The sequence below is a fragment of the Nesoenas mayeri genome (genome assembly GCF_963082525.1).
Source record: "Nesoenas mayeri genome assembly, chromosome: 27".
Lineage (NCBI taxonomy): Eukaryota > Metazoa > Chordata > Aves > Columbiformes > Columbidae > Nesoenas > Nesoenas mayeri.
This window is the reverse complement of record NC_137555.1, coordinates 1,547,238-1,570,302: the sequence shown is the minus strand read 5'-3', so window position 1 is coordinate 1,570,302 and position 23,065 is coordinate 1,547,238. Positions and strand designations below refer to the sequence as shown.

Sequence of the window (23,065 nt, the reverse complement as noted above, 5' to 3'; positions counted from 1 at the left end):
GGAAAAGCTCCTTAAGGTCATCAAGTCCAACCATAACCCACCCCATGTCCCTGAGAACCTCATGTCCGTCTGTCCAACCCTCCAGGGATGGTGACTCCAGCACTGCCCTGGGCAGCCTGTTCCAATGCCCCACAGCCCTTTGGGGAAGAAATGATCCCAAATTTCCAACCTCAACCTCCCCTGGCGCAACTTGAGGCCGTTTCCTCTGCTCCTGGCGCTTGTTCCTGGGGAGCAGAGCCCGACCCCCCTGGCTCCAAGCTCCTTTCAGGCAGTTCAGAGATCAGAAGGTCTCCCCTCAGCTCCTATTCTCCAGCTGAACCCCCCAGCTCCCTCAGCCTCTCCGTGGGAGAAATTTGCTCTTTTTCGGTGAAAGGGCATTGTGGTTGTGCTCAGAAGCCCACATCACCCTATGGCAAGCGCTGTGCAAACATGTACCCTTGTGCAAACAGGCTTTTTCAACAAGCCTGACATATAATCATCCCTTTCGCTTCCAACAGGTGAATCAGATCCAAAAGACAGTCATAGAGCCTTTGAAAAAGTAAGTACCAGCGTTGCCTTATGAGCCATATCGAGTGTTTGTCATAACCGTGTGCTTTAGGGATGCATATCATCAAACGAGGTTAGAATCACCCCTTAGTAAAGAGGTAGTAGTGCACATCCCTGTGACAAAATGGCATTGTCCTCACTTTACTGGGGCACAGGGGGTTTAGCTGAGTCCATATGCTTATTTTGTGCCCAGGGTGAGGCCTTATTGTGCCTTAGCCTGCCAGATGTGTTTACCTGTGTGTTAAAGAACATTGAGTAATACTGAGTGCATTAAAGCGTTCAACATCTCTCCATTTATATGTTGGTTGCTACTAACACTTTACTCCAAGGAGAAAAATGAACTGGGGAAGCTCCAGCGCAAGTTGGGGAGACTTTACTCGTTTAAACAGAAGTTTATTTCCTTTATAAGTTTTCTAAATAAGAAAAGAAGTGCATAAATCTTTTTAATATACTCTTAGCAAAGGTTTTCCGGTGCAATCCCCTCTGTCTGCACCGTTTCCAACGCTGTTCGCAGCTCCCTCCGCATTTCAGCCGCTCCTCCAAACGTCCTCTGAAATCCTGAGGTTTGCTACAGGAACAGAGCAAGCGAGCGAAAATAAAAATAAAATGCCTTTAATATGACAGTAAGTGTTGCAAATTGCTGAATAACAATTCGAGTTTAGGTTTGACACAGGGTGGGTTTTTTTTCTTAGTTTAAGTTGTTGTTTCTGCCCAAATCTGAAAGCAAAATCTCCTATACCACTTAGCGCATGAGTTTACAGCGCTTTTCTATCCGGGGGATGTTTGGTGACTCAAGTTTCACCTTGGTCGTCTATCCACGACCAGAAATTCTTGATTATTTAAAGAAAAAAAGGGAAGAAAGAAGAAAACTTGGGCTTGTGCTGTGGAATTGTGTCGCTTATTATCTAGATTGTCCTCATGAAAGATACATTAACTTCTTCTTCCAGCATTCTGTTAAAATTGGAAGAAGGGTTTGCAGCTCTGAAATCTTAATGTTGTTTTGTGGTTTTTTTCCCCCAACTTCTGTTAGTTGACGAAATGAAAGATAATACTTTTTCCTGCAAACCTCGCCTTGTGTTTCAGACCCCGGGCAGCCTATGTGGCCATTAATTCCCAACAATAAAGCCCTTTCCACGTCGTTTTATTCTGCGTTTCGCAGCCATTGGCTGGGGATGCTCTGGATGCTGCCATAGCGCAAATGGTGCGGAAGGCGCAAAGACCCGTTTTCCTCTTATTTTGGGTTTGAGGCAGCTGTGCCAGATCACGTTATATTATTAATAGTCCTGCCGCAGGGAAATAGTGGAGTTTTGCTGTTGGTTTGTTCCTCCTCGGTGCGGTTACACTGGGATGTTTCACCTCGTGGGGTGTAACGTTATCGGTTCAGTCCTTGCTTAAATTTCAGGGTGTTTACTTCAGTGTCCTGGCCCCTTTCCAGCCCTGGCAATTCTCTCAAACTTCCTACATTTCCACTGGAAATACGGTATATTTCCCCCCCCCTTCCTGCCCTTTGGCACCTGCGTCCACTTAAACAGCTTATGCCTCATGCTGCATCTCCACGCCGAACAAGAAACCATCCTTTTTGCCCCCTTTCTCTGCCTTTTTGCGAGCGTAGGTACGTGCACAGCCAACGAGTGCAGTCAGGAACGTTTTCTCCATAGCCCAAGGGTCCGTTTTGAGGCTGATGAGATGCAGGATTGAAACGCAGCGCTCTCACCTCCCCTCGTCCTGCTGGCAGATAAACCCCAGCAACGTTTCGAGGAGGAAAGTTCCAGATTAATGAAAGCTGCCTTGAGGAGCTCTTCTCCTTTCCACTTTAGGTATCGCCTCCCCTTGCAAAGTCCTCCCAGCTTCTCCCAAACTTGCTTTGACCTAGAAAAAGGTGCTTTTTTTTGCTCCAACAGCTGCACTTTATTACATCTTCACTGGTGGTCTTTTGTAGTTTATTAGCCAAAGACAGAGATAAGTATAATCCAGGCAATTATCATTAGTGGTAATATATTGTAATCAGAGGCACATGTGCAGTAAAATCTCCATTCAGTTGTCCAGGGACAGTAGGTTTCAGACAAATATTGGAGGATTTGTTAAGCCATGCAGAAGAAAGCGGTGGTGGATTTAGAGGGGGGTGGAGGCTTGTATTGTTTCTGCTGCTGGGGACAGAGGGGTATTCAGGATGTGCTTTTCTTGAGCCCGTGGCTGGAATGGCTGGTGTGACCTCAGGGAAGGAGCAGGGCTGCGATGAGAATATCGCATATTTCCGCAATGGGGTGGGCAGGGAGCTGCAGGCGCTAGGAAGGATCTGGAGGGATCTGCTCTTCTCTTCGGGACACAGATTTTTCCTACTTCATCTTCTTCATCATCTTCTCCTTATTCTTCTCCATCTTCTTAGGCTTCTCCTTCAAAATCTTCTCCTTCTTCTCCTTCTTCTTCATTTTCTTCTTCTTAGTCTTCATCTTCTCCTCCTTCTCTTCCTTTACTCCTTTTCTCCTTTTCTCCTTTACTTCTTTTCTCCTTTCTTATCTCATTTTTTCTCCTTCCTTTTCTCCTTTTCTCTTTTTCTCCTTTTCTCTTTTTCTCCTTTTCTCTTTTTCTCCTTTTCTCTTTTTCTCCTTTCTTTTCTTTTCTTGTTTTCTTCTTTTCTTTTCTTGTTTTCTTGTTTTCTTCTTTTCTTGTTTTCTTGTTTTCTTCTTTTCTTCTTTTCTTCTTTTCTTCTTCCCTTCTTCCCTTCTTCCCTTCTTCCCTTCTTCCCTTCTTTCCTTCTTTCCTTCTTTTCTTCTTTCCTTCTTTTCTTCTTTCCTTCTTTCCTTCTTTTCTCCTTCCTTTTCTCCTTTTCTCAATTTCTCATTTTCTCCTTTCTTTTCTCCTTTTTTCTCCTCTTCTCCTCCTGCTTCTTCTCCATCTTCTTACTCTTCTTCATCATCTCCTTCTCCTTTCTCCTTCATCTTTCTTCTTCTCCATATTCTTCTTCTCCATATTCTTCTCCATCTTCTTCTTCTTAGTCTTCTTCTTCGTCATCTCCTCTTCCTCCTCCCACACCCGTTCGGGTGACCCCTCCAGCTGCCGTTCCTCCCCCGATAACCGACCGCGAGCAGCCCCGGGGGTGCCGGGAACCGGAAACGGGAAAAGCCGCTTTCATGTCCTTAACGAGCCCCTAATGAGGATTTTGCCGCAAAGCCCCAGCCACATGGCTGCCGGGCCCCCTCCCGCCTAATCCCCAGCTCGCCGCTCGGGCTTTTCCTCCCGCCATCCTCATTTCTGTTCCTTTTCGCGCTCCGCGGAAGGCCCGGCTTTAATTTCCCCCTTTCCTGGTGGGTGGACATGTGGGCCGGGGCTGAGGAATGGCCGGCATCCCCCGGCATAGCCGGGATGCTTCGGCCTCGCCGCCCTTGTGCCTTCCTCCTCCTCTCATCCCGCTTTTCCATCTCATCCTCCACATCTCTGTTGGTCCCTTTTCGCAGCCGTAGAGCTCGTCCGCTTCTTCTTGCTTTCGTTATCCCTAAAATAATGCAAAGTGCACACGTGCACACCAGCCTAGTCCAGCTCATGGGGCTGCCAACAAGAATGCTTGAGAAAAATGGGGAGAAATAAAGGTTTTACCGTTATTTTTCCCTGTGCTTAAGTCCCAGCACCTCTTTGCATTGCTGACATTAAAACGAGAGCTGGAGGAAGCCGCAGGGTGAGGGATGGAGCAAAGATGGGCTGGGAGGTCCTTTCCCTGAGCATCCCCATAAATAGGAGCCATCCAGAAAAAAGAGAGAGATATTCAATTTTCTAGCACCGGCCTCGTTAACCGGGCCAGCTAACGAAGGAGCCGTGGGAATCCTGGTGGCGCTTTGCTGCCGTGTCACTCCAGCCCCATCCTTTAATTACGTGGAGATGAAGCAGCAACATGGTTTATAATTCAGAGAATTGAGTGATTGATATTCTCTTTCCCAAGGCTAAACTGTCATGCTAAGAAGAGCTCACCGGTACGTTCCCCCTCTCCTCTCCTTTAGTTATCCCTGCGTGTCTCCCCTCACCTGCTCCTCTTAAGCCGCCTGCCCTGTAATCCCGGCTCAGCAGCCTTGCCTAAAAAGTGACAGGGCCCAACGCCGGCTTATTCCACAAGCTGCTTTGGTGGCGGGGGCTCTAATGCCGCTGTTTTACCTGCGCCCTGTGCTTTTAGCACCACACGCATCAAATTTGCTTCAAGTCAGTGTTGGCTTTGTGTTAAAAAGTAATTAAGCGATGGGTAAGAGAGAGCTTGGGATGTTCTTGTGGGCAGCTGGAGCTTTTGGGGGGTTTGTAGGCAGCCGTTGTGCCCGGATTTCCATGAGGAACACTTGGAAATAACGCACGGGAGATACTTGGGAAGATATTTGGGGGTGATGTGGGAAACGCAGTGATTTATTTCATCAGAATAACTTGGCGGTGGCGGGAGCCTCTATCTCCGTGTTTTACGGGAGTTTGTTTGACTTGAGGTTATATTTATGAACGCATGGGTGAAACACAAGCAGGGCTTTAACGTGGGGAAATAAACCATTTCTTGCTGGACTCGGGGGTATTTCAGCGCTGCTGGGTTAATTATTGGGCAGTAATTACTTCAAGAGCCGGCAGCGGGAAAATTAAACCAAGCGATGCACGGTCGGCACAGGGAGACTTGGTACTAGGAACAAAAATGGAATAAAGGAAAGGAAATCAAGGCTTTTTGCTCTTTAAAACAAGGTTTAACTTCAAAGTAAATGGAAACTGTGTCGCTGCTCGTCTTGTGCGCTCTCGCCCGCTAAAGGGTTCGATTCGTTCTCCCCCTGCGGTAGCGGGTTTGTAAGATGTAAATTCTTGGGTGTCTCGTGGCTCTTTTAATGCATGAGCACCCTGGAATTGCTGGAGTGTGCAAGGGAAAAGGCTCATCAGGAAAATAAAGCCATTTAAAAGCTGCTTTTGGGTACCAACTTAGTGTTTTTGAGGCATCTTCGTGCCGAGCGGTTTCCAAGCGCTGATGGATGTGTGGGTGGCGATGGCCACATCCAGGTGACTTTGGTGACCACGGGGGGGGAGGATTTTGCTAACTCATTAATAATTTTAATTAATTTTATTATTTTAAATTATTATTACTTTAATTAATAATAAATTCCTGCAGAAGCCACAACCTCAAGCTGCAAAGAATATCCGTGATTTGATACCATCCCGTCCCAACGTCCCCAGCCCTCCCGCGGCACATTTTTAATGCAATTTTGAGGGATTTTCGCAGCCTTGGAGGTGGCAAATCATCAGGATTTTAAATATAACGGGGGGGCCGAGTGCGGACGTGTCCATAAAAAGCAACGTTGGGGCAGTAGCGTCTGATCCAGCAGGTCCCTGATGACTTTTGCAGGTTGTCCCTCGTGCCGTGACAATAATTAATTGCGATAATGCGTTGGGCAGAAGGAGAATATCACAGGGTGGGCACACAAGAGCTTTTGCTCCTCGGAATTGGGAGAACAAACCCCTGGGTCACCAGCCCAGTTTGGACTCAAATTCTTTAATAAAAATGCTTGAATTTGAATATTTCCCCTTTTTCCCCCTATTTGTCCTTTGCAAACACTCACATCTCAGGAGCAAAAGCTTTTGCACCCATTGATCTGGCACATCAGGTCCTTCCAGAGCGAATGCGGGGTTGAAAAAATGAGATTTTAATGTATTTTTTTTAAATGTTGAATTTAATAGAGTTCAATAGGGGCTGTAGAGACCCGTGGGTTTTGTTTGAACCCAAATGCCTCTGTTTTAACCCAACATCTGGCTACTTCTACAGCAAATTAACAGCTGTGAAGTGGGATTTGTGGTGTTGGGGTTTTTTATGCTAAGGTGCCCTCCCAGCCTTGATTACATATACATATATATATATATATATATACACACACACACACACATATGTACATAGATATATATATATACACACACACATATATATACACACACACACATATATACGTGTGTGTGTGTGTATATATGTGTGTGTACACATATATACACACACACACACATATATATATATATAATTTAAAGAGAGCAAGAAGACATTTCCTCACCTCTCAGAAGTGAAAAAAATCATCATTAAACCTTTTAGACACGTATTTTTTTTGCAACTGAATCCTGGCCTTGACCCCCCCAAAATGACCCTATAATTTGTGTAGGTTAATTTAATATATCCAGTCATAACGTGTCCCAGTTCATACAAACCAGCACCAGCCCAGTCCCCACCAGTATAACTTGATTTATTGGAACTGGGAGCCAGTTTCTGGCTTTCCCTCTTCAAAACAATAATGTAATATATGTCTTGGGCATCAGATGTTCGTGTTTCCTCGATTTGTAACACATTTTAATGAGATGAACCGACCCGTAGCGGATTGTTGGCTGCTCCTCATCCCTCTGTGTGGGCCCAGCAAAAGTTGCTGCGCTTTGTATTTATGATGTTCCACTTCATATTTATTTTCCACTTCATATTTATTTTCCACTTCATTTTTGGTTTCTTTTCCTGGGTTTGGAGCCAACTCCTCTCCCTGCTCATTCCCTTTCCAAAGGTGATATTGGGGCAATCCCACCTGGGTTAACTGGAGATGTGGAAAGGGTTGTGCAGTGATTGAATTTGGATGATTTTCTCTCTTTCCGGGGTTAAAAACCATTAAAAATAAAGAACTAATGGGCAGGCAGGGGAGCTCAGCAGCAGGTTGGGACCGTCAGAATATTTTCAACAGCCTTTGCAAAATTGGCTGCAATTTAATATTATTATTAGTTTAAAAATACACCCTTTGACATGGGAATTGACCTTTGGAAAAAGAAGTATGTGCCTCTGTGTCTCCTCAAACACCGAACCTGGCGAGGCTTTGCAAAGCTTTAGATAGTTTTTAATAGATTATATATATATATATAAAAATATATAAAAATATATTAAATTAATTAATATATAATTATATATTAATATAGTATGGTGTACTAATATATAATAGATATATATTTATTATAATTACTTATTATTTAATATTTCTTTAATGCACTATTTTAGGGAAAATAATTTAATAATGAATTCTAATAGTATATTTGTATTATAGATATTTAGATATAATTTCATAAGTTTGTATACATTATCATACATTATTCCAGCATCAAGTATATATTATTATATCCTATCATATATCATACCATATATCATATCATATCATATCATATATCTAATTGAAAGCATAGATACATATATATATATCTGTGTATGTGAATATATAATCTCAATTTATATTTGTATATAAATATATATTTTAATATATATGTGTATATTTTTATATTTTTTATATATGTATATTTTATATATAATATATGTAATATGTAATATGTAATATATAATATATATAATATAGTATATATTATAATATATAATATACATTTTATGTTATATATTATATATTATATATTATATAATATATATTATATATTATGTATTATATATTATATATAATATATCATATATCATATATTATATATTATATATTATATATTATATATTATATATTATATATGTATTTAATATATATATTTATAATTTATATTTTGTATATTTTCCTTTTATATTTTATTTTTATATGTATTATCTTTATATATATTTATAGATATATTTATATATGTATATATAATATACATATAAATATATAAAAATATATATAAATATATACAAATATTTAAAAATATATCAATATATAAAAATATGTATAAATATAACCCCATTTTTTCCAGTGTCCTGGCAGACCGCAGTGAAACCTTGTGTGTTTGGAACAGTCTCTATTCAACCCCTGGGGTATTTTCAGCCCGAACCCCAGTTCTTTGTCCCCTTTTCCCTGAGTTGTCCCCCTGGTGCTCCGCAGGTTCAGCAGCGTGTTCCCCAGCCTGAACGTGGCCGTGAAGCGACGGGAGCAGACGCTGCAGGATTACAGGCGCCTGCAGGCCCGCCTGGAGAAATACGAGGACAAGGAGCGAACTGGACCCGTCCTGGCCAAGCTGCACCAGGTACCCAAACACAAATCACCCCTAAATTTCAATATATATATATATATTTTATTGCCATCCCTGCCAAGCCGTGTGAAATATCCCCATTACGAAGCATCTTTCATCGATGTAAAGTCAGCCACGTCATAGCAGAAAAGTGAATTAGAGCGCTCAGCAAAGGGGAAGAAAAATGAAAAGCACAACATTATTTTCCCAAAGTGAAATGGAATGAAAGCCACGGGAGCTGAGGATGCGCACAGGAGGGGAGTAAAAGCCCCGGGATGCTCAAAGGAGGGTTTGCCCCCCAAACCGCCGCGTCTCGGCGAGCAGCTGGATGGGAAATGGATCAGAGGGATTCGAGGCTTTATGTTTGCCACCTGTTACCAAAAACTCGCCTTGGAAAATCGCAGTAATTGGTTACCAGGAAGCTTTGCCAGATTCTTTTCTCCCTCTCCTAAATTTTAGCAAAATTTATGTATATATTTAAATTAAATCTTCACCGGCGTTTCTCCCCAAATCTGCCGCTCCTGCAATTCTGCTTGATCTTTGCAGAGTGTTGACTTTCTCGGCCTTAAAGAACATGTATTTTGGGATGACTTTCCCCTCAAAAATTAAGTTTTGTGTTAAAGAATAGCCCGATATCGGCCTTAACAAAAGAGCCCTCCGATTTACTAGTAAGCAGCTTATTTCGCTGAGCCTCGCTGACTAAAGCTGTGGCTGGAAAAATGCAGAAATGCTTTTGTCCTCATGATTAAGAAGGGTTGAGTTATTTTTTTTTAATGAACTTCTGTGTGATCTAATTCCCCCCCTCCACCAAAAAAAAAAAAAAAAAGGAAGAAAAAGAGCATAATTTAATCCAGGTATTTTTATTGCAGTTTTTATTTCAGCGCTGTTTGCTCCAAGTCTTCTGCATTCAGTGAACCCCACCCCACAAGTTTAAACGCTCCTTGAATTTGCTCATTTGCCTCTCAGGCTTAATTAAGCCTGGTTTGATTTAAGGCTTTTCCAGGCCAGAGCTCTGTCCATGTCATCCCTTCGGAGTGACGTCCTGGGGACAGGGACCGGCGCCGTGTCCCCCTCCCGTCGGAATGGCACCGGGATTAAGTGGCAGACTTGAGCCCAGTCTAATATTTCACAGCCCACCCCCTCCTGCCCTTTTCCAACACCATCTCGGAGACATTTCCCTTTCTCCCCACGCTTCTGTTTAAAGAAGCCAGTTGGGCGTGCTGAGCTGAAGGTCACGGGCGAAAATGACGATGGGGACAGGATCCTGTGGTGATGCTCTCGGGGACGGCAGGGCCAGGGGACACCGAGGTGGGTGGGATGTTCTGCAGCCTGGCTGAGCTTTGGGGCTGGTTTTTGTCCCCATTCTGCCCCCAGAAGAGCAATTGGCTTGTGATTTTTGCAACAGCCTCTCTGGGTGTCCCATGGGTTTCCCCATGGTCCAGGGGCAGAGCTTGGGTCTCACCAGGCTCTGTTAGTTGGTCATTGGGTCCCACCAGGTTCTGTTAGATGGTCATTTGGTCCCATGAAGCTCCGTTGGATGGTCATTTTGCCCCACTAGACTCCATTATCTGGTCACTTGAGTTCCACCAGGCTCCATCGGATGGTCATTTGGTCCCACCAGGCTCCGTTAGTTGGTCATTTGGCCCCACCAGGCTCCATTGGATGGTCATTTGGTCCCACCAGGCTCCATTATCTTGTCATTTGGTCACACCAGGCTCCGTCCGATGGTCATTTGGTCCCACCAGGCTCCATTATCTTGTCATTTGGTCCCACCAGGCTCCATTATCTTGTCATTTGGTCCCACCAGGCTCCGTCCGATGGTCATTTGATCCCACCAGGCTCCGTCCGATGGTCATTTGGTCCCACCAGGCTCCATTATCTTGTCATTTGGTCCCACCAGGCTCCGTCCGATGGTCATTTGGTCCCACCAGGCTCCATTATCTTGTCATTTGGTCCCACCAGGCTCCGCTGGATGGTCATTTGGCCCCACCAGGCTCCACTGGATGGTCATTTGGTCCCACCAGGCTCCATTGGATGGTCATTTGCCCCCACCAGGCTCCGTTATCTGGTCACTGGTTGTCCTTGGGTCACTCCGCTGGCCTGGGGTGGCCTCAGTGCAGCTCTACCCAAGGGAAGGACATTTTCCCGGCTCTCTGACCCCCCATCTTCTTTCGCAGGCCCGTGAAGAGCTGAGGCCGGTGAAGGAGGACTTCGAAGCCAAAAACAAGCAGCTCCTGGAGGAAATGCCCAAATTTTACAGCAGCCGCATCGATTACTTCAAGCCCAGCTTCGAGTCGCTGGTGCGGGCGCAGGTGAGATGCTGTCCCCTCTCTGGCAGGTGTCCCTTTGGTGGCATCCTCACATCTGGGTCCTACCTTGGGGGGAATTGCTCTTCAAGCTGAGCGTTACACACAGGTAAGGTGCAGCAAAGCTCTGCCCAAATGCCATTACATGCAGTAATTCAATTATTGAGTGGTGGGACATTGTGCAGATGTTGGACTTTGTCCTGGGAGAAGAGCAGATTGGCATCTGCTGGTACCTGTGGTAATGGGGTTCAAGGTAGAAAGAAGGTGAGTTTTTTGCTGTTTCATATGAATTTGCTGCATATCAGGGATACTCCTGGTACAATATGGTGTCCTGTCCCCTGAAATTACCTATAATAAGGCTCAAGCCCTGGTTTTACATCAGGTGCTGGAATTTGGTGGCTTTATCCATCTGGGTGCGCCGTCTCTTTGCGTTTGTGGTCCTGAGCTCAGGGTTGGGTCTTGTTGGAGATGCTGAGATGCTCGAGGCTCATCTGAAGGCTCCTTTGTGGCAGAGGGAGAGGCGGCTGCTCCGTCAGCTCCACACCAAGCTTTGCAGGAAGGGCTGGCCTAAATAAACCCCCGCCCGCTTCGGTTTCCATCCTCCCGCTTCCTTCTGCTCCTCCTCCATCTTCCTTCTCCCCTCACCCTTTTCTTTAGGCTGGAGAGGAGCATTTTTGGGATATAATCTACCTTTGAACTTGGGGTGGATCAGGGCGAAGCCACGTGCTGCTGGGCAATTTTCCTACGGTATTTTGATTTTGGAGCGGGTGCGGTGACACAGGTGCGGTGGCTGCAAAGAGCACGTGTTTCCATCTCACCTCTGATTTTTGAGGGGGGGTTTCTCTCTCTCTCCGCGGAGCTGCCAGCGAGTTGTCTGCAGCCTGATTCACCTACCAGATGGTGCCGAAGCGCCCGGCCGGGTGGGTGCTGGGGATGCTGTTCTCGCTGTTCCCTTCGCCATTGCCTGCCGCGGGGCTCCCTGTTCCAGCCGAAATAACCAGACACCCTGGAGCCACCGCAAAAATCTCACCGGCCCTTCTCCCCACCCCCTGCGAACCCTCCGCTTGCTGTGGGTGGGTTGTTTGGACGAGACCTTGAAACCCGAATGCCACCGGCGGGTTCCGAAGAGAAGCGGCTTTGCTTTCTGTGTCCTTGGCCGCGATGTCCCTCGCTCGGCTCGTGCTGGGTCCTGGCTGCCAGCTGGCTCCTGCCGCGGCTTGTCAGGAGCCTGGGGTGGAGAACAACGTACTGGGAGCACTGGGAGACGCCAGCAGGGTGCTTTGAACTGGGGCTGTTTGCAAGTTTCTCCGTTCATACCTTCTGCTTCCTTGGGAATCCTCTATTTTGTTTCTTGGCCCTCTTCAGGTCGGGGTTTTCGTTAGGAAAAGCGAGAAAGAAAAATCTTGGTTTTTATTATCGCCACAAAGCTGAGGCATCTCCCCTAGGCTAGACTAAAGCTGGGCCCAGAGGGATGCTAAAGCCCTCCCCGCTGACCTAGATGGGAGCAGCATCCCTCTCCCCCAGCGCTGGCTGCATCCTTCATCCCTCGGGAGGGACCACAGCATCTCTGCTGCGGGGAGGAGAGCTCGGTGCTCCCCGATAACTCTTTGTGCTGAGCTTGGGTTCAGCATCCCCCCATTCAGGAGCTCTTGCCTGGGGGCTACGCAGCATTTTCCCCATCACAGGTGGCCGGAATGAAAACAAGAAAAGGGAAACGACTTGCCCAAGGTAATGTAATGAATCAGTGGTGAGCCAGGAATAGCACCAGGGAGCCCTGAGTCACCGCAGCGGCTGCTCACCTGCAGGGAACCCGGTGGGGACACAGTCAGGGGGACACCGGAGCATCGCCATCCCAGGTGCGAGATATTGATGGGGGACACGGGGACGGGCTTTGCTCATTCATCCCGCCGCTGATTCCCGTGTTCTCCCTCTCCCTCCGCACCTTCTGGAGCTTATTGAGCATCTCGGGGGGTTCACGTTACTCGGTGGAATTCCTATTTCCAGCCTCTTTCTGCAGGTACTTCTAGGAGCGACGGTTGGTCCGGGATGCTCGGGGAAAGGGGCAGGCAGGGGTCAGCTCTCTCTTGGTATCTGCAGTTGCTTGTCCCCAGGTCAAACTCACCATTTGAAGGTGCAAAACCGTAGTTTTCCCTTTTGTTTTGCCCCTGAAGAGAGAAAAGTGGTTAAAGTGAGACAAGCGTCACTGGCCAGCACAATGATGAGCTGTGAACACATCCATTCCCTCCAGGAACAACCCAGCCATGGCAAAGGGAAGGACCCCACTTTAAACCATCTCCGGAGCAGCAGCTTTAAGTCTTTAACCCACCGAGACCCTCCCAGCCGTGGGTTCCCATGGCACAGCTTGGCCGCCGTCCCCAGTGCCGGGTGTGACATGTCCCGAACTCACTGGGGCTGTAACATTCAACACCAAATACTTGTGTCCACCCACATGCCCGGGGCCGAGCCAACCGAGGCAAATATTTCCCTGGCTGGGGACTTTGAAGCAGCCAGATGAAGATGAAAGGGGGAGATTTGGAGCCCCGTTGCTGGTGTGAGTGTAACAAAACTTCCTTCCCGCCATGCTCTTTGTTTTCCTGCTAGAAAACACAATACTCCTCTCTTTTCTTTTTAATGAAATGGGGGGAAAAATGGGGCTTGCGAGGCAGGACTGTCCATGGGACTGTCCAGCCCTGGCAGCGACCCTGGGCTTTTGTTTTGTGTAGGGCTGACATAAACACTGCCCGGCTGTGGCACTGTAAACGCGATCTATAGAAAATGAGGAGAACAGGGTGTCCCGAAACAGAATTAGTTCAGGACAGGTGGACTCGGGGCCCTTGGCTCGGTCTCAAAGGCGAGCTGGGATTTGCTGGGATGGGGATGGAGCATATGGCATCCATAGCTGGAAAAGTACCGAGCTGCAGGCAGGGGGTGCCGCAGGGGCCCCCCTGCTGCTGGAACCATCAGCGCCCGTCATCTGGGGTGCATCCCCCTCCCCAGCACCCACCCCAATGTGGGGACCCCCCCCAGAGAGGCAGTGATGGTTTTCATCCTGTATTTCAGCAGGAGAAGAGCATCGGGGATGGGTAAAGCACAGGAGATGCATACTGGTTTAGGCACTGGGTCCTACGGGGGGACAAGAGCGTCCCCAAGGAGACCTGCGGGGACCCGGGGTCCCCCACGGGAAGGGCTCCATGGCAGCGGCACGTGGGTGGTGGGGAAGAGACCAAAATATTTGCTCTACTCTGCCCATTTGATATGGAAAAGATGCTGCTGCGGATGCTGGTGTTGGGGGGCGCGGGGGACAATTCTAGGGGGGCAGCAGCTCCCCAGTTCCCAGGGAGATTAATTTCAATGTGCCGGTGCCTTTTCTGTGCCGGAATTGGCAGCGCTGCTTGGCCATATGTGACTGAACCGAGCCCATCTGACACCGGGCTGGGGACAAGGGACACAGAGCTCCAGCATCCAGCTGTGCCACCCTCCAACAGGGAGGCTGGGTCCCCAGCATCTCAAAATAAGCATCATTTGGAGCAGGATTGGGGGAGCCAGTCTCCATGGAGACTGCGCGGCTCCACTCCCGAGATGCTGGTGCCCGCCCGTGCCCTTCTGCAAAATGGGGGCAACACATCGTCCCGCTGAGAGGCAGCATCTCCTCGCCACATCTGGGGGGATGCCTAGGCCAGGTAACCCACATCACCTTCCTCCTGTGGGGCACAGCGGCCCTCCAAGCTGGGGGTCCCCGATCCTGCCCCGCTGCCCGCAGGCAGGGCTCGCTGCCTGCTCTCCTCCAGCAAAGCACCCGCACTGGTGCCATCTGCCTGCGCCGACCCACCAGCTCCCGCTCTGCCGAAGCGCCGCTCGCTGCCGGAGTTAATTGGCGGTACTAATTAGCACATTATTAAAACACCCCCCTGCTTCCCCGTTGCTTCGTGCCAGGCGCGCTGCTTGTCGCGCTCGCTGCCCCTGCGCCGTGACCGGGGAACCTGTTGCAGAACCCGGTGACACCGGTGACACCCTAGCTGTGGCACAGGGACGGTGGCTGCACAGGGGGGACAGTGGCAGCCCCACATATGCATCTCCCCGGATGGGAAGCAAGCAGAGAAGGGCAGCGCGTTATTAAAATGTGTTGAGTTGTAATAATCTAAGGGGGTGGCACCAACACATGCTAGGGAAGCTATTTTAGAACATGAACACTGAGGCGAGGGGCTGGCTCCACTCACGCCCCATCTTTCTCCTCCCCGCACCCCAGGTTGTTTACTACACCGAGATGCACAAGATTTTTGGGGACCTGACGGCACAGATCGACCGGCCCGGCTTGAGCGACGAGCAGCGGGAGCGGGAGAACGACGCCAAGCTGAGCGAGCTGCGCGCTCTGTCCATCGTGGCCGACGACTGAGCATCGCAGGGGGATGTTGGTGATGGGGAAGGGGCTGGGGAGCACCCCTGTCCCACCTCCTCCATCCAGGGGGCTTTACCCTTGTGGTATGGCCTGGGGGGCACAGCACGGCTCCCCCCTCCAGCCAGCTGTTTGCAAAAGACATCTGGATTGTCTCTGCCCGCCCTAAGACTAGGTTTTGGTTTAAGTAGGTGTTGGCAGCAGAGCTGAAGATGGGGAGCGGGCTGGGTGCTGCCAGTCCCTTTCTGGCAGGAGGACACGGCCACTCCTGCTGCTGGGACATTTATTTTGTGCCTTAGGACCCCACTACCCCCTGAAAGGGGTGAGTAAAAGTGTTTAAATTCAATTTTTTGAGGCATCGGGAGAGGGTGATGAAAGGGCCCAACTTCCCATGCTGAGCATCAAGTGATGCTGTGCTCCGAATCCACCCCGTTTTAAGCAGGAATTGCTGTTTTAAGCAGGAATGGTGTAAAGTGCCTCTTGCCCCACAGCTGGGGGGGCACAGGGGGGTGCACATCTGCACAGCAATGGGTGCTCAAGGAGGGTGATGGGACCCCATGGCAGAGAAAGCAGGGAGATGCAAAAGGGAAATATAACCCAGGTGGGAGCAAAGCCAGGGAAAATTAGGGGGTCTGGGGGGGGGGCTCCACAGCCTGAGTCAATTGTAGCCACTTTTTGGGGGGCACGAAGGCTCCAATAAAGACTTTTTGGGAGCTGGGGTGCCGGTGCCCTCTGCTGCCACCTGCCTGTCACTGCGGGGGGACACAGGGAAGGGCCCCCCAGGTCTGCCACATCCCCTGCCACAGCAGGACACCGGTGCTTTGGGGGTGTCATTTTAGGCGCGATATTAAGGGGCTGGAAAAGGGAAAAGAGGGACTGAGCAGCCCCCGAAGAGACGCAGGAAGGAAACGGGTTCAAAAGCACAAAAAATACAGCTTTACGGTGAAATACAGTGAAGGGTGAAGGCAGCGAAGGAACGCGCTACGGCCACAGCAGCATCCAGAGATCCCCCCCGCGCAACACAACGAGTACCAGCCATCAGTTTGGGTCCCTCCATCCTAAAAAAGCTGGTCTGGCCCCAAATTTGTACATCCAGCTTGTAGCATGGAGGAGGCCATTGTCCTGTCTCCAACACACAATTTCCTACCCAAGAGGTTTCCATTAAATGCTAAAAAAAGGGTCAGAGCAAACCATGAGCATCCCTACAGCTGCCCTGGCTGCGCAGGGACAGAAAAGGCTCTTGGGGACCCTGCCACCATCCCCAGCGTGTGACACCCAGGCGAGTGGGATTGTCACCCTCTGCTGGTGGAGAGCAGCTGGATGCTGGTTCCTTCATCTAGAAGAGAAGAGAAGAGGGGGTGACCGGTGGCTTGTGAAGACGGGACCCCACATCCCGGTGTGTCTTGGCTTACCCAGCCTGGGTTTTGCTCTCCGGGTCAAGGCGGCTGCTCCGTTTTCTCCAGTGACTTCCCAAGCTGAGCATCATGGTGTTGGAGGAAGGAGGTAGCAGAGGGGGGTTCCTGGAACAAGAACAACTCATCACCCACCCCAAAATCTCCACCAGACCCCCCCAGCATCCCTACACCTACCAACGAGCTCCTTTTCCCTTCCGTGCAGCTGTGACTGCTCAGGGGACTCTATTTCTTGCTAAAAACTGCCCTGTTGAGGTGGGAGGAGAAGGTTCTGGGAGCTGTTACCCAGAGCAGGACGTTCTCCACCTCTCCACAGCCCTTTCCAAGCACCTGCAGAAATAAAACCGCCTTTTGGGACACCCGAGCTGGCGCGTCACCTGGTGTCACCACACAGGGCCCCCCGGCAAAGCCTCAGCATTGCGGCTTCTCCTCCGGGTCCCTTCTCTGCCTTGGGCTGGCACGAAGATGCCCAGATGTCCAGCAGGAAAATCGCCACATCCCACTGGTCCATTAGTTGGGCAAAACCTGTGTCACAGCAGAGGATGCCCATGGAATCCCAGCAGAACGTGGGGAGCTGGACCCCCAATAAAACCTTCCCCAGAGGGACGCTGCAACAACAGGAGTGATGGGGATGGGACCAGAGCCCTGACACGGAGGGGCTGGTGACTGTCCCCAAGGACATGGAGCAAAGCCCCAGTTCAAGAGCATCCCTTGTCCGGTCCCCACTGGACGCAACCAAACCTTCTCCTGCAGCACCCCAAACTTCACCCCCATTCAGCTGTTCCTTCCCCACCACATCACATGCCGGGCTGGGTTTAAGCAAAATAAAACCCGTTGCCACGGTTACCCGGAGCAGGGATGCTATATTTATACATATATGTATGTATATATAACTGCCATGCGTGGAGCTGAGCCCGTGCGCCCCAGCGAGGGCCACGCTCTTCCACGGGTGACACGTGGTGACATGAGCCCCAGCAGACCCCACGCCAGCTCCAGAGACCTCTTGGCCAGCTGCTCTGTGGCCCAGAGGTGCTGCAGCTGGATTAAACCCTGCCCGGGCTCCCCTAAATCCACATCGCTGTGTCACCCCAAACCCCAGCAACCTTCCTCTCCTCCACCCAGCGCATCCCTCCCGTCCTTAAACCCGCATCCCCAGAGCTGCTCAGCAAAGCGCAGATCCTGCTCTGGGCCAGCAGCTCCTCCTGCTGTTCTGCTCAAAACAGAGAGACATTTCACCCATGGAAACTTAACCCAGCGCTGCAAACGCTGCTGTGATCTGGAGATCTGCTCCTGAACCAGCAGCTCTTTGCAGAGCTGGGGAGAGGAATCAATCTCACGTAGTAAAAGTAGATAATTACGGGTTTCTTGCACCACCCCAGAGATCCCAGCGTTAATGGGGAGAGCTCGCGGAAGGGAATATTGACTCGGTGATGGAACGCCGCTGAGTGAAGCACCACGGTGCTCAGACCTCCGGAAAGCCGAGGGAAAGGATGAAGGGATATCCGATCGCGGGGCACTCACCACTCTGTGTAACCGCTCAGGTCCAGCCCAGCCTGTCCCACTCAGGACCGTGGGGTCAGCATCAGGATGTGGCCATCCCATGACAGGGACCCTTCACACACCTTCATCCTCTTTCATCCGCAGCAGGAGCTAAGAAGAGACACACAGTGAGCCCAGCTGCATTACAGCATCCTGACTGTCCCCCTTCCTCCCCAAGTCCCCTAGCCCCTTTGGGGACAAGACCAGGTTTTGCGGACACAAGCTGTCTAGCAGTAAACATGGATGACAGCGTAGCACCAAAACACAGGGCTTTCCCCCAAAACTGGGTGAAATAATGCTCGCCAGGACTGCTGTGTCCAGCACACGCCTGGATCCTCACCTCGATTTGCTTTTTTGGGTGCTCGGGAGCTTTCCCTTGCTCCAGGGGGTTGGGGAGCACCAAGGCCATCACCTGGGCAAGAGCAGACCCTCCTCCTCCTCACCTCAGCATCACCCAGAGCATCCTCAGCATCCTCCTTGCGGTCAGACAGCAGGATGCAGCCGTGGTACCACGGACACGGGGGAAGGTGTCCAGCCAGCCCAGACACAGGTTGTAGAAGCCATGGGGCAGCTGGATGCAGCCACAGCACCTCCCTGGCATCACAGAAGGGGATGGAGGCAGAGATCCACGTTGAGGGCGTTTGGGCTCACCCGAAAGCAGTCCCCATGTGTGGGAGCACAGAACTGGCTGCCCTGGGACAGACAGAAACCAGAGAGATCCTCTCTGACCACAAATATCCCTCCCCAAAAGTCACTGCATAGCCAGAGCACCCAGTAGGGATGGTGCCCTTGTCTTGAGGTCTGGCCCGGGTGGGTGTTGAGTGCTCCAAAAGGCACAGAAGGTACAGGGCAGCGGGGTGGGTGCTGCCCAGATGTGCCCCCCAACAGCAGGGACACATCCCCATCCTGATCCTCTGCCTGCATCCCTTCCCTATGGTCCTGGCCCAGAGCATCTCCCCAGGTGAGCAGATGGGGCGATGGGAGGAGATTCACTGCTGGGGAGGGGGGAACAATGATCATAAAACCCCATGGCACCCCCAGGAGCTCCAGAAAACCCAAACACCCACAGCACCCCCTTGTCCCACTGCGCTCACAGCCAGGGACCCCCCGCCACCCGGATCCGTCCCCCACGGTAAGGACCAGCACTCACCTTTCCCGGGCAGGAGCGCGGGATGCAGGAGCAGGCGCTGGGCTCCGGGGATGCTCGGCTGCTGCCCGGGGGGCGCACAGGGGGAAGCGGGGCCGGGGGGCTCGGGAGAGGATGCGGGAAGGGAGAAACCAAGTCACGGTAGGAAATCGTCAGGAAAGAGGGGGGGGGTGGAGAGAATAATGGGGGTACCTGTTCGGAGAGCACCTGCAGGCAGCTTTGAGCAGCATCTTCCCGGCGGCGGTACCCGGCCTGTCCCCACGGTGAGGGGCTCCAGCAGCACCGAAACACCGCGGCGCACCGACCCCCCCGCACAAAACCGCCTCGCCCACCGCCCCGACCCCTCCTGCAGGCTGGTGAACTCCCCCCCCAGCAACACCCGCTGTTCCCCCCCACCCACCATGCGATCGGGAGCATCTCCCGTCCCGACGCCCCCTCCCCACCCACCTGCTGTAGAAAGGGGGGGGGGGGGGGGGGAAGGGGTTGAGCCCCCCGCCCAAGTCAGTGGGTGCCCCAGGAAGGGGTTCGAGGGGGACCCGGGGAGGGTGGGGGGCGGCAGCCGCTCGGACTGGGCGGACAAAGGGGCTGGAAACGCGCTCGGAAGTGATGCGGCCGTGACGTCACGCCGAGTTGAGAGTGACGTCACCGCGCAACAACGCATCTTCTCGCAATGAGCCGCCTCTTTTCCAGTGAAAAGGTTTTATTGGGGGGGTGTGGGGGGGGGGGAAGGGAGGTGCAGCGCCGGGCCGGGGGCCGGCCCCGGGTGGGCGTGACGTCACGGGGCGGGGTATGACGCAATAGGTGCGGCGCGGCTCCTCCATCCAGGGGTGGCAGCGGGACCGGGACCCCCCCCGGTCCTACCTGCACCGGCCCCCCCGCAGCGAGCGGCGGGTCAGGCGGGTGAGCAGAACCTTCACCCGGCCCCAGTGCGAGTGTCTGTCCTGGGGGAGACACGGCTGTGAGCGATGGGGGCGACGTGCGGGACCCCCCCGGTTCCCCCCGCCACCCCCGCCCCTACCTTGTCTGCTGCAGGGGCACCCATTCCACTCTCGGGGGGGTCCAGCAGGCTGGGGGAGCTGGCAGAGTGTCCCCACATCCTCCGGCATGGACCAGGGTCAGGGGCTGCATGGTGGGGGGGTTAAACCAGTTTTGGGGGGGTTAAACCAGACATGCCCCCCCCCCCCCCCCCCCCCCCGCCCCGATCCATGTATCCCACCCTGCTCACCTGGCGCTTGGCTGTCCGAGCAGGAGCGCGGGCGGAACCGCTCACCCCTCCAAACGGCGGGATCCTGTCCCGGGGGATCCCGAGTGGGCTGTGGGTGAGGAGATGCGAGGTGTGAGCTGGGATCCTCCCACCACCCCGCCCCCCGAGCACCCCCCGGCCCTCACCGTGGCGTCAGGGCGGGTGCTCCGGGCATCCCCCACCTGCTGCCGGAGGAGTCGGTTGTCCTGCTGCAGCCGGGCCAGGCGCTCCAGCATCTGGCAGACGTGCTCCAGGTACCGCAGCCCCTGCCCAGGCACAGCCTGCGGCCGAGGGGGGGCTCAGGGCCTGCCGGGTGGCCGAGCGCCCCCCCAGCCATATGCACCCCCTCCCAGCACCCACCGCTGCCTCGGGGTCCGCCGCGCTGGGCTCCTCCTGCTCCCGGGGGTCCCACGCGTGTTCTCCCCGCAGCCGTGGGCAGCGCCCGGGCAGCCGCTGCCTCTTGCTGCGCTGAGCTGCCTGCAGCAGCTTCTTGCTGCCCGAGCGGCTGCGGGGCGTCCGGGGAGGCTCGGGGCCCGGCTCCTCTCTGGGGGGGCTCTTCTTCTCCGGAGGGAAGCCGTCGAGGGAGAAGCTGCTCTCGGAGCCCAGGGGGGTGCAGGGGGAGTGCTCGTTGCTGGCCATCTCCACCCCGGAGTCCTCCGATTCGGACTTGAGGAGACGCCCGCTTGCCAGGGGGCTACCGGATGAGAGGGCTGGTGCTGGGGGGGGTCTCCAGGTGCTCAAGCCCCCCGGGGGCTGCCGCGGGCTCTCCTGCAGCCGCCGATAGACGCTGGCGGAGGTGGGTACCACGCAGCTCTCTGCTGTCTCCCAGGGACCATCTGCAGGGCAAGTGGCATCAGATGGGGGGTCCCCTGGCACAGGCAGGGCACACTGACCACCCCCCTGCATGCCCTGGCCTGCCACCCCTCCCAGCCCCCCAAATCACCCTTCAGCAGCTCCAGTCGTGCCCATGACCTGTGCCACACAGTTACAGCCCCCTGCCTGGTCACCCTGCTCTGGAGGGTCCCCGCAGCCCTGCCCTGTGCCAGGGGGGCTCATACACCAAACAAGTTGTTGCTGTGCCCCAAAAACACATCCCTGTGCCCAGCCCCATCCTCCCTCTTTCCCTGTACTCCTGGGGAGCCCCCGTGCTCCTCACCCCAACCCAGTGGGGGCTGCATGGCAATGGTTCTCACAACTCGCTCCAGCTCGGTGCCAGCCCACCCCAAACATGGCAGGGCATGGAATCCATCCCCCCCACCGCAGGATGACTCCAGGGACCCCCAGCATGGGGGGCATCACTGCCCACCACCCCACAGCTCAGAGTGGGATCGCAGCGTCGGTCTCGGCTCTCACCTCCCTTCCCATTCAGGCCACAGCCGAGGGCTCAGCGCGGTGGGGAGCGAAGCTTTGGCACCCTCCCTGCACTCAGCTCGGGGTGCAGAGCAGCCCACCCCCCCGGCAAACCCTCGCTCGGAGGGTCACCCCCCCCCCCAGGCACTCACAGCAGCTGAACCTCCTCTTCCAGCCAGTGCGGGAGCCCCCCCACATCGCCGAGAGCCGGAGCCGACTGCCGGGCGCGCGTCCCGGCGCTGCCTTTTATACCAGCCCAGCCGGCGACGGGCCCTGTATCCAGAGGCACCTCATTACAGGACTGGTTCCCAACTGGTTCCTCGCAGGATTTGGGATTGGCGATACTGGCTGGGCCGGTGGTTAAGGGCTCCCTTCCCAACCCAACCGGGAAGGCGAGAGGGCGGTTTGGGCACCGAATGAGTCCCACCGATTTTGCGAAACCCTGCTCGGGGCTGAATTCACGGCCAGGGGGTCCCAGTGCCCCCAAATTCCTACCCTGGTGGGTCTGGCGCTGGTGCGGGAGGCCACAAGCACCCAGGGGACAATCTCACCGTTCAGAGGGCGCATGAATCCCAGCAATGCCGTGGGGGGGCCCCTCCGCCCCAGCACCGCCAGCTGCCCTGCACCCACACACTGAATTTCCATGGGCTGCAAGGACTGTATGGGACGGCCCCACATGCCGGGGGGCTGCTTTCCTCCCTATCCCTGGGGTTTCGATGGGGCTTGGAGCCCCACCAGGGTGGGGGGCACTGGTAGGGTGAGAGGGGCACAGGGGGTTCCCCATCACCAAGAGAGCAAAAACATCCCCTGTGGGAGCTGCTATGGGGTCCCCCATGTCTACAGCTCCAGCTCAGACCCCCAGTGTCCCCCAGGCTTTGCTGCTGGAGAGGGTCCCAGCACAGCCTGAGCTGGGGGGCACATAGCAACAGCCGATGGGTTTTTGGGCCCCCCACGCTGCATACAGGGATCCAGTGGCCGTGACCCCGGTGCACACTCAGGCTCATCAGCCCAAACAGTAGAAGGCAAAACCTGGTTTGAATTCCCAGCTCAATCAGCACCCTGAGCCCCTCCCAGCAGTAGGAACACAAACTGGGGGTCTAGAGACCCCCAGGGCTCCCCTCCAGCACAGCTCCC

The 23,065-nt window shown here is 53.0% G+C and overlaps 2 protein-coding genes across 9 annotated transcripts in view; one reads left to right on the top strand and one right to left on the bottom strand.

Annotated features, from left to right (window-relative positions):
• BIN3 (bridging integrator 3) overlaps nucleotides 1-15,832 on the top strand; it is a 37,149-nt gene extending 21,317 nt beyond the window's left edge. For 7 of the 8 annotated variants that reach the window (XM_080360384.1, XM_080360387.1, XM_080360382.1 and 4 more), the window contains 4 exons: nucleotides 498-538; nucleotides 8,415-8,556; nucleotides 10,719-10,853; nucleotides 15,094-15,832. In XM_080360384.1, coding sequence (XP_080216510.1) covers nucleotides 498-538; nucleotides 8,415-8,556; nucleotides 10,719-10,853; nucleotides 15,094-15,240 — 465 coding nt within the window. In that variant the 3' untranslated portion in view covers nucleotides 15,241-15,832. Of the gene's footprint in view, nucleotides 1-497; nucleotides 539-8,414; nucleotides 8,557-10,718; nucleotides 10,854-12,532; nucleotides 12,643-15,093 lie in introns of those variants that run through there. The other variant, XM_080360383.1, reaches the window with a different exon arrangement.
• Nucleotides 15,833-20,195: 4,363 nt separating this feature from the next.
• Nucleotides 20,196-22,129, bottom strand: LOC308050212 (uncharacterized protein C8orf58; the record flags this gene model as incomplete). Its single annotated transcript, XM_080360221.1, has 6 exons — nucleotides 20,196-20,279; nucleotides 20,357-20,460; nucleotides 20,564-20,679; nucleotides 20,714-20,879; nucleotides 20,938-21,417; nucleotides 22,084-22,129. 6 exons carry the CDS (start codon nucleotides 22,127-22,129, stop codon nucleotides 20,196-20,198), a joined length of 996 nt encoding a protein of 331 aa, XP_080216347.1.
• Between the last annotated feature and the right edge of the window lie 936 nt (nucleotides 22,130-23,065).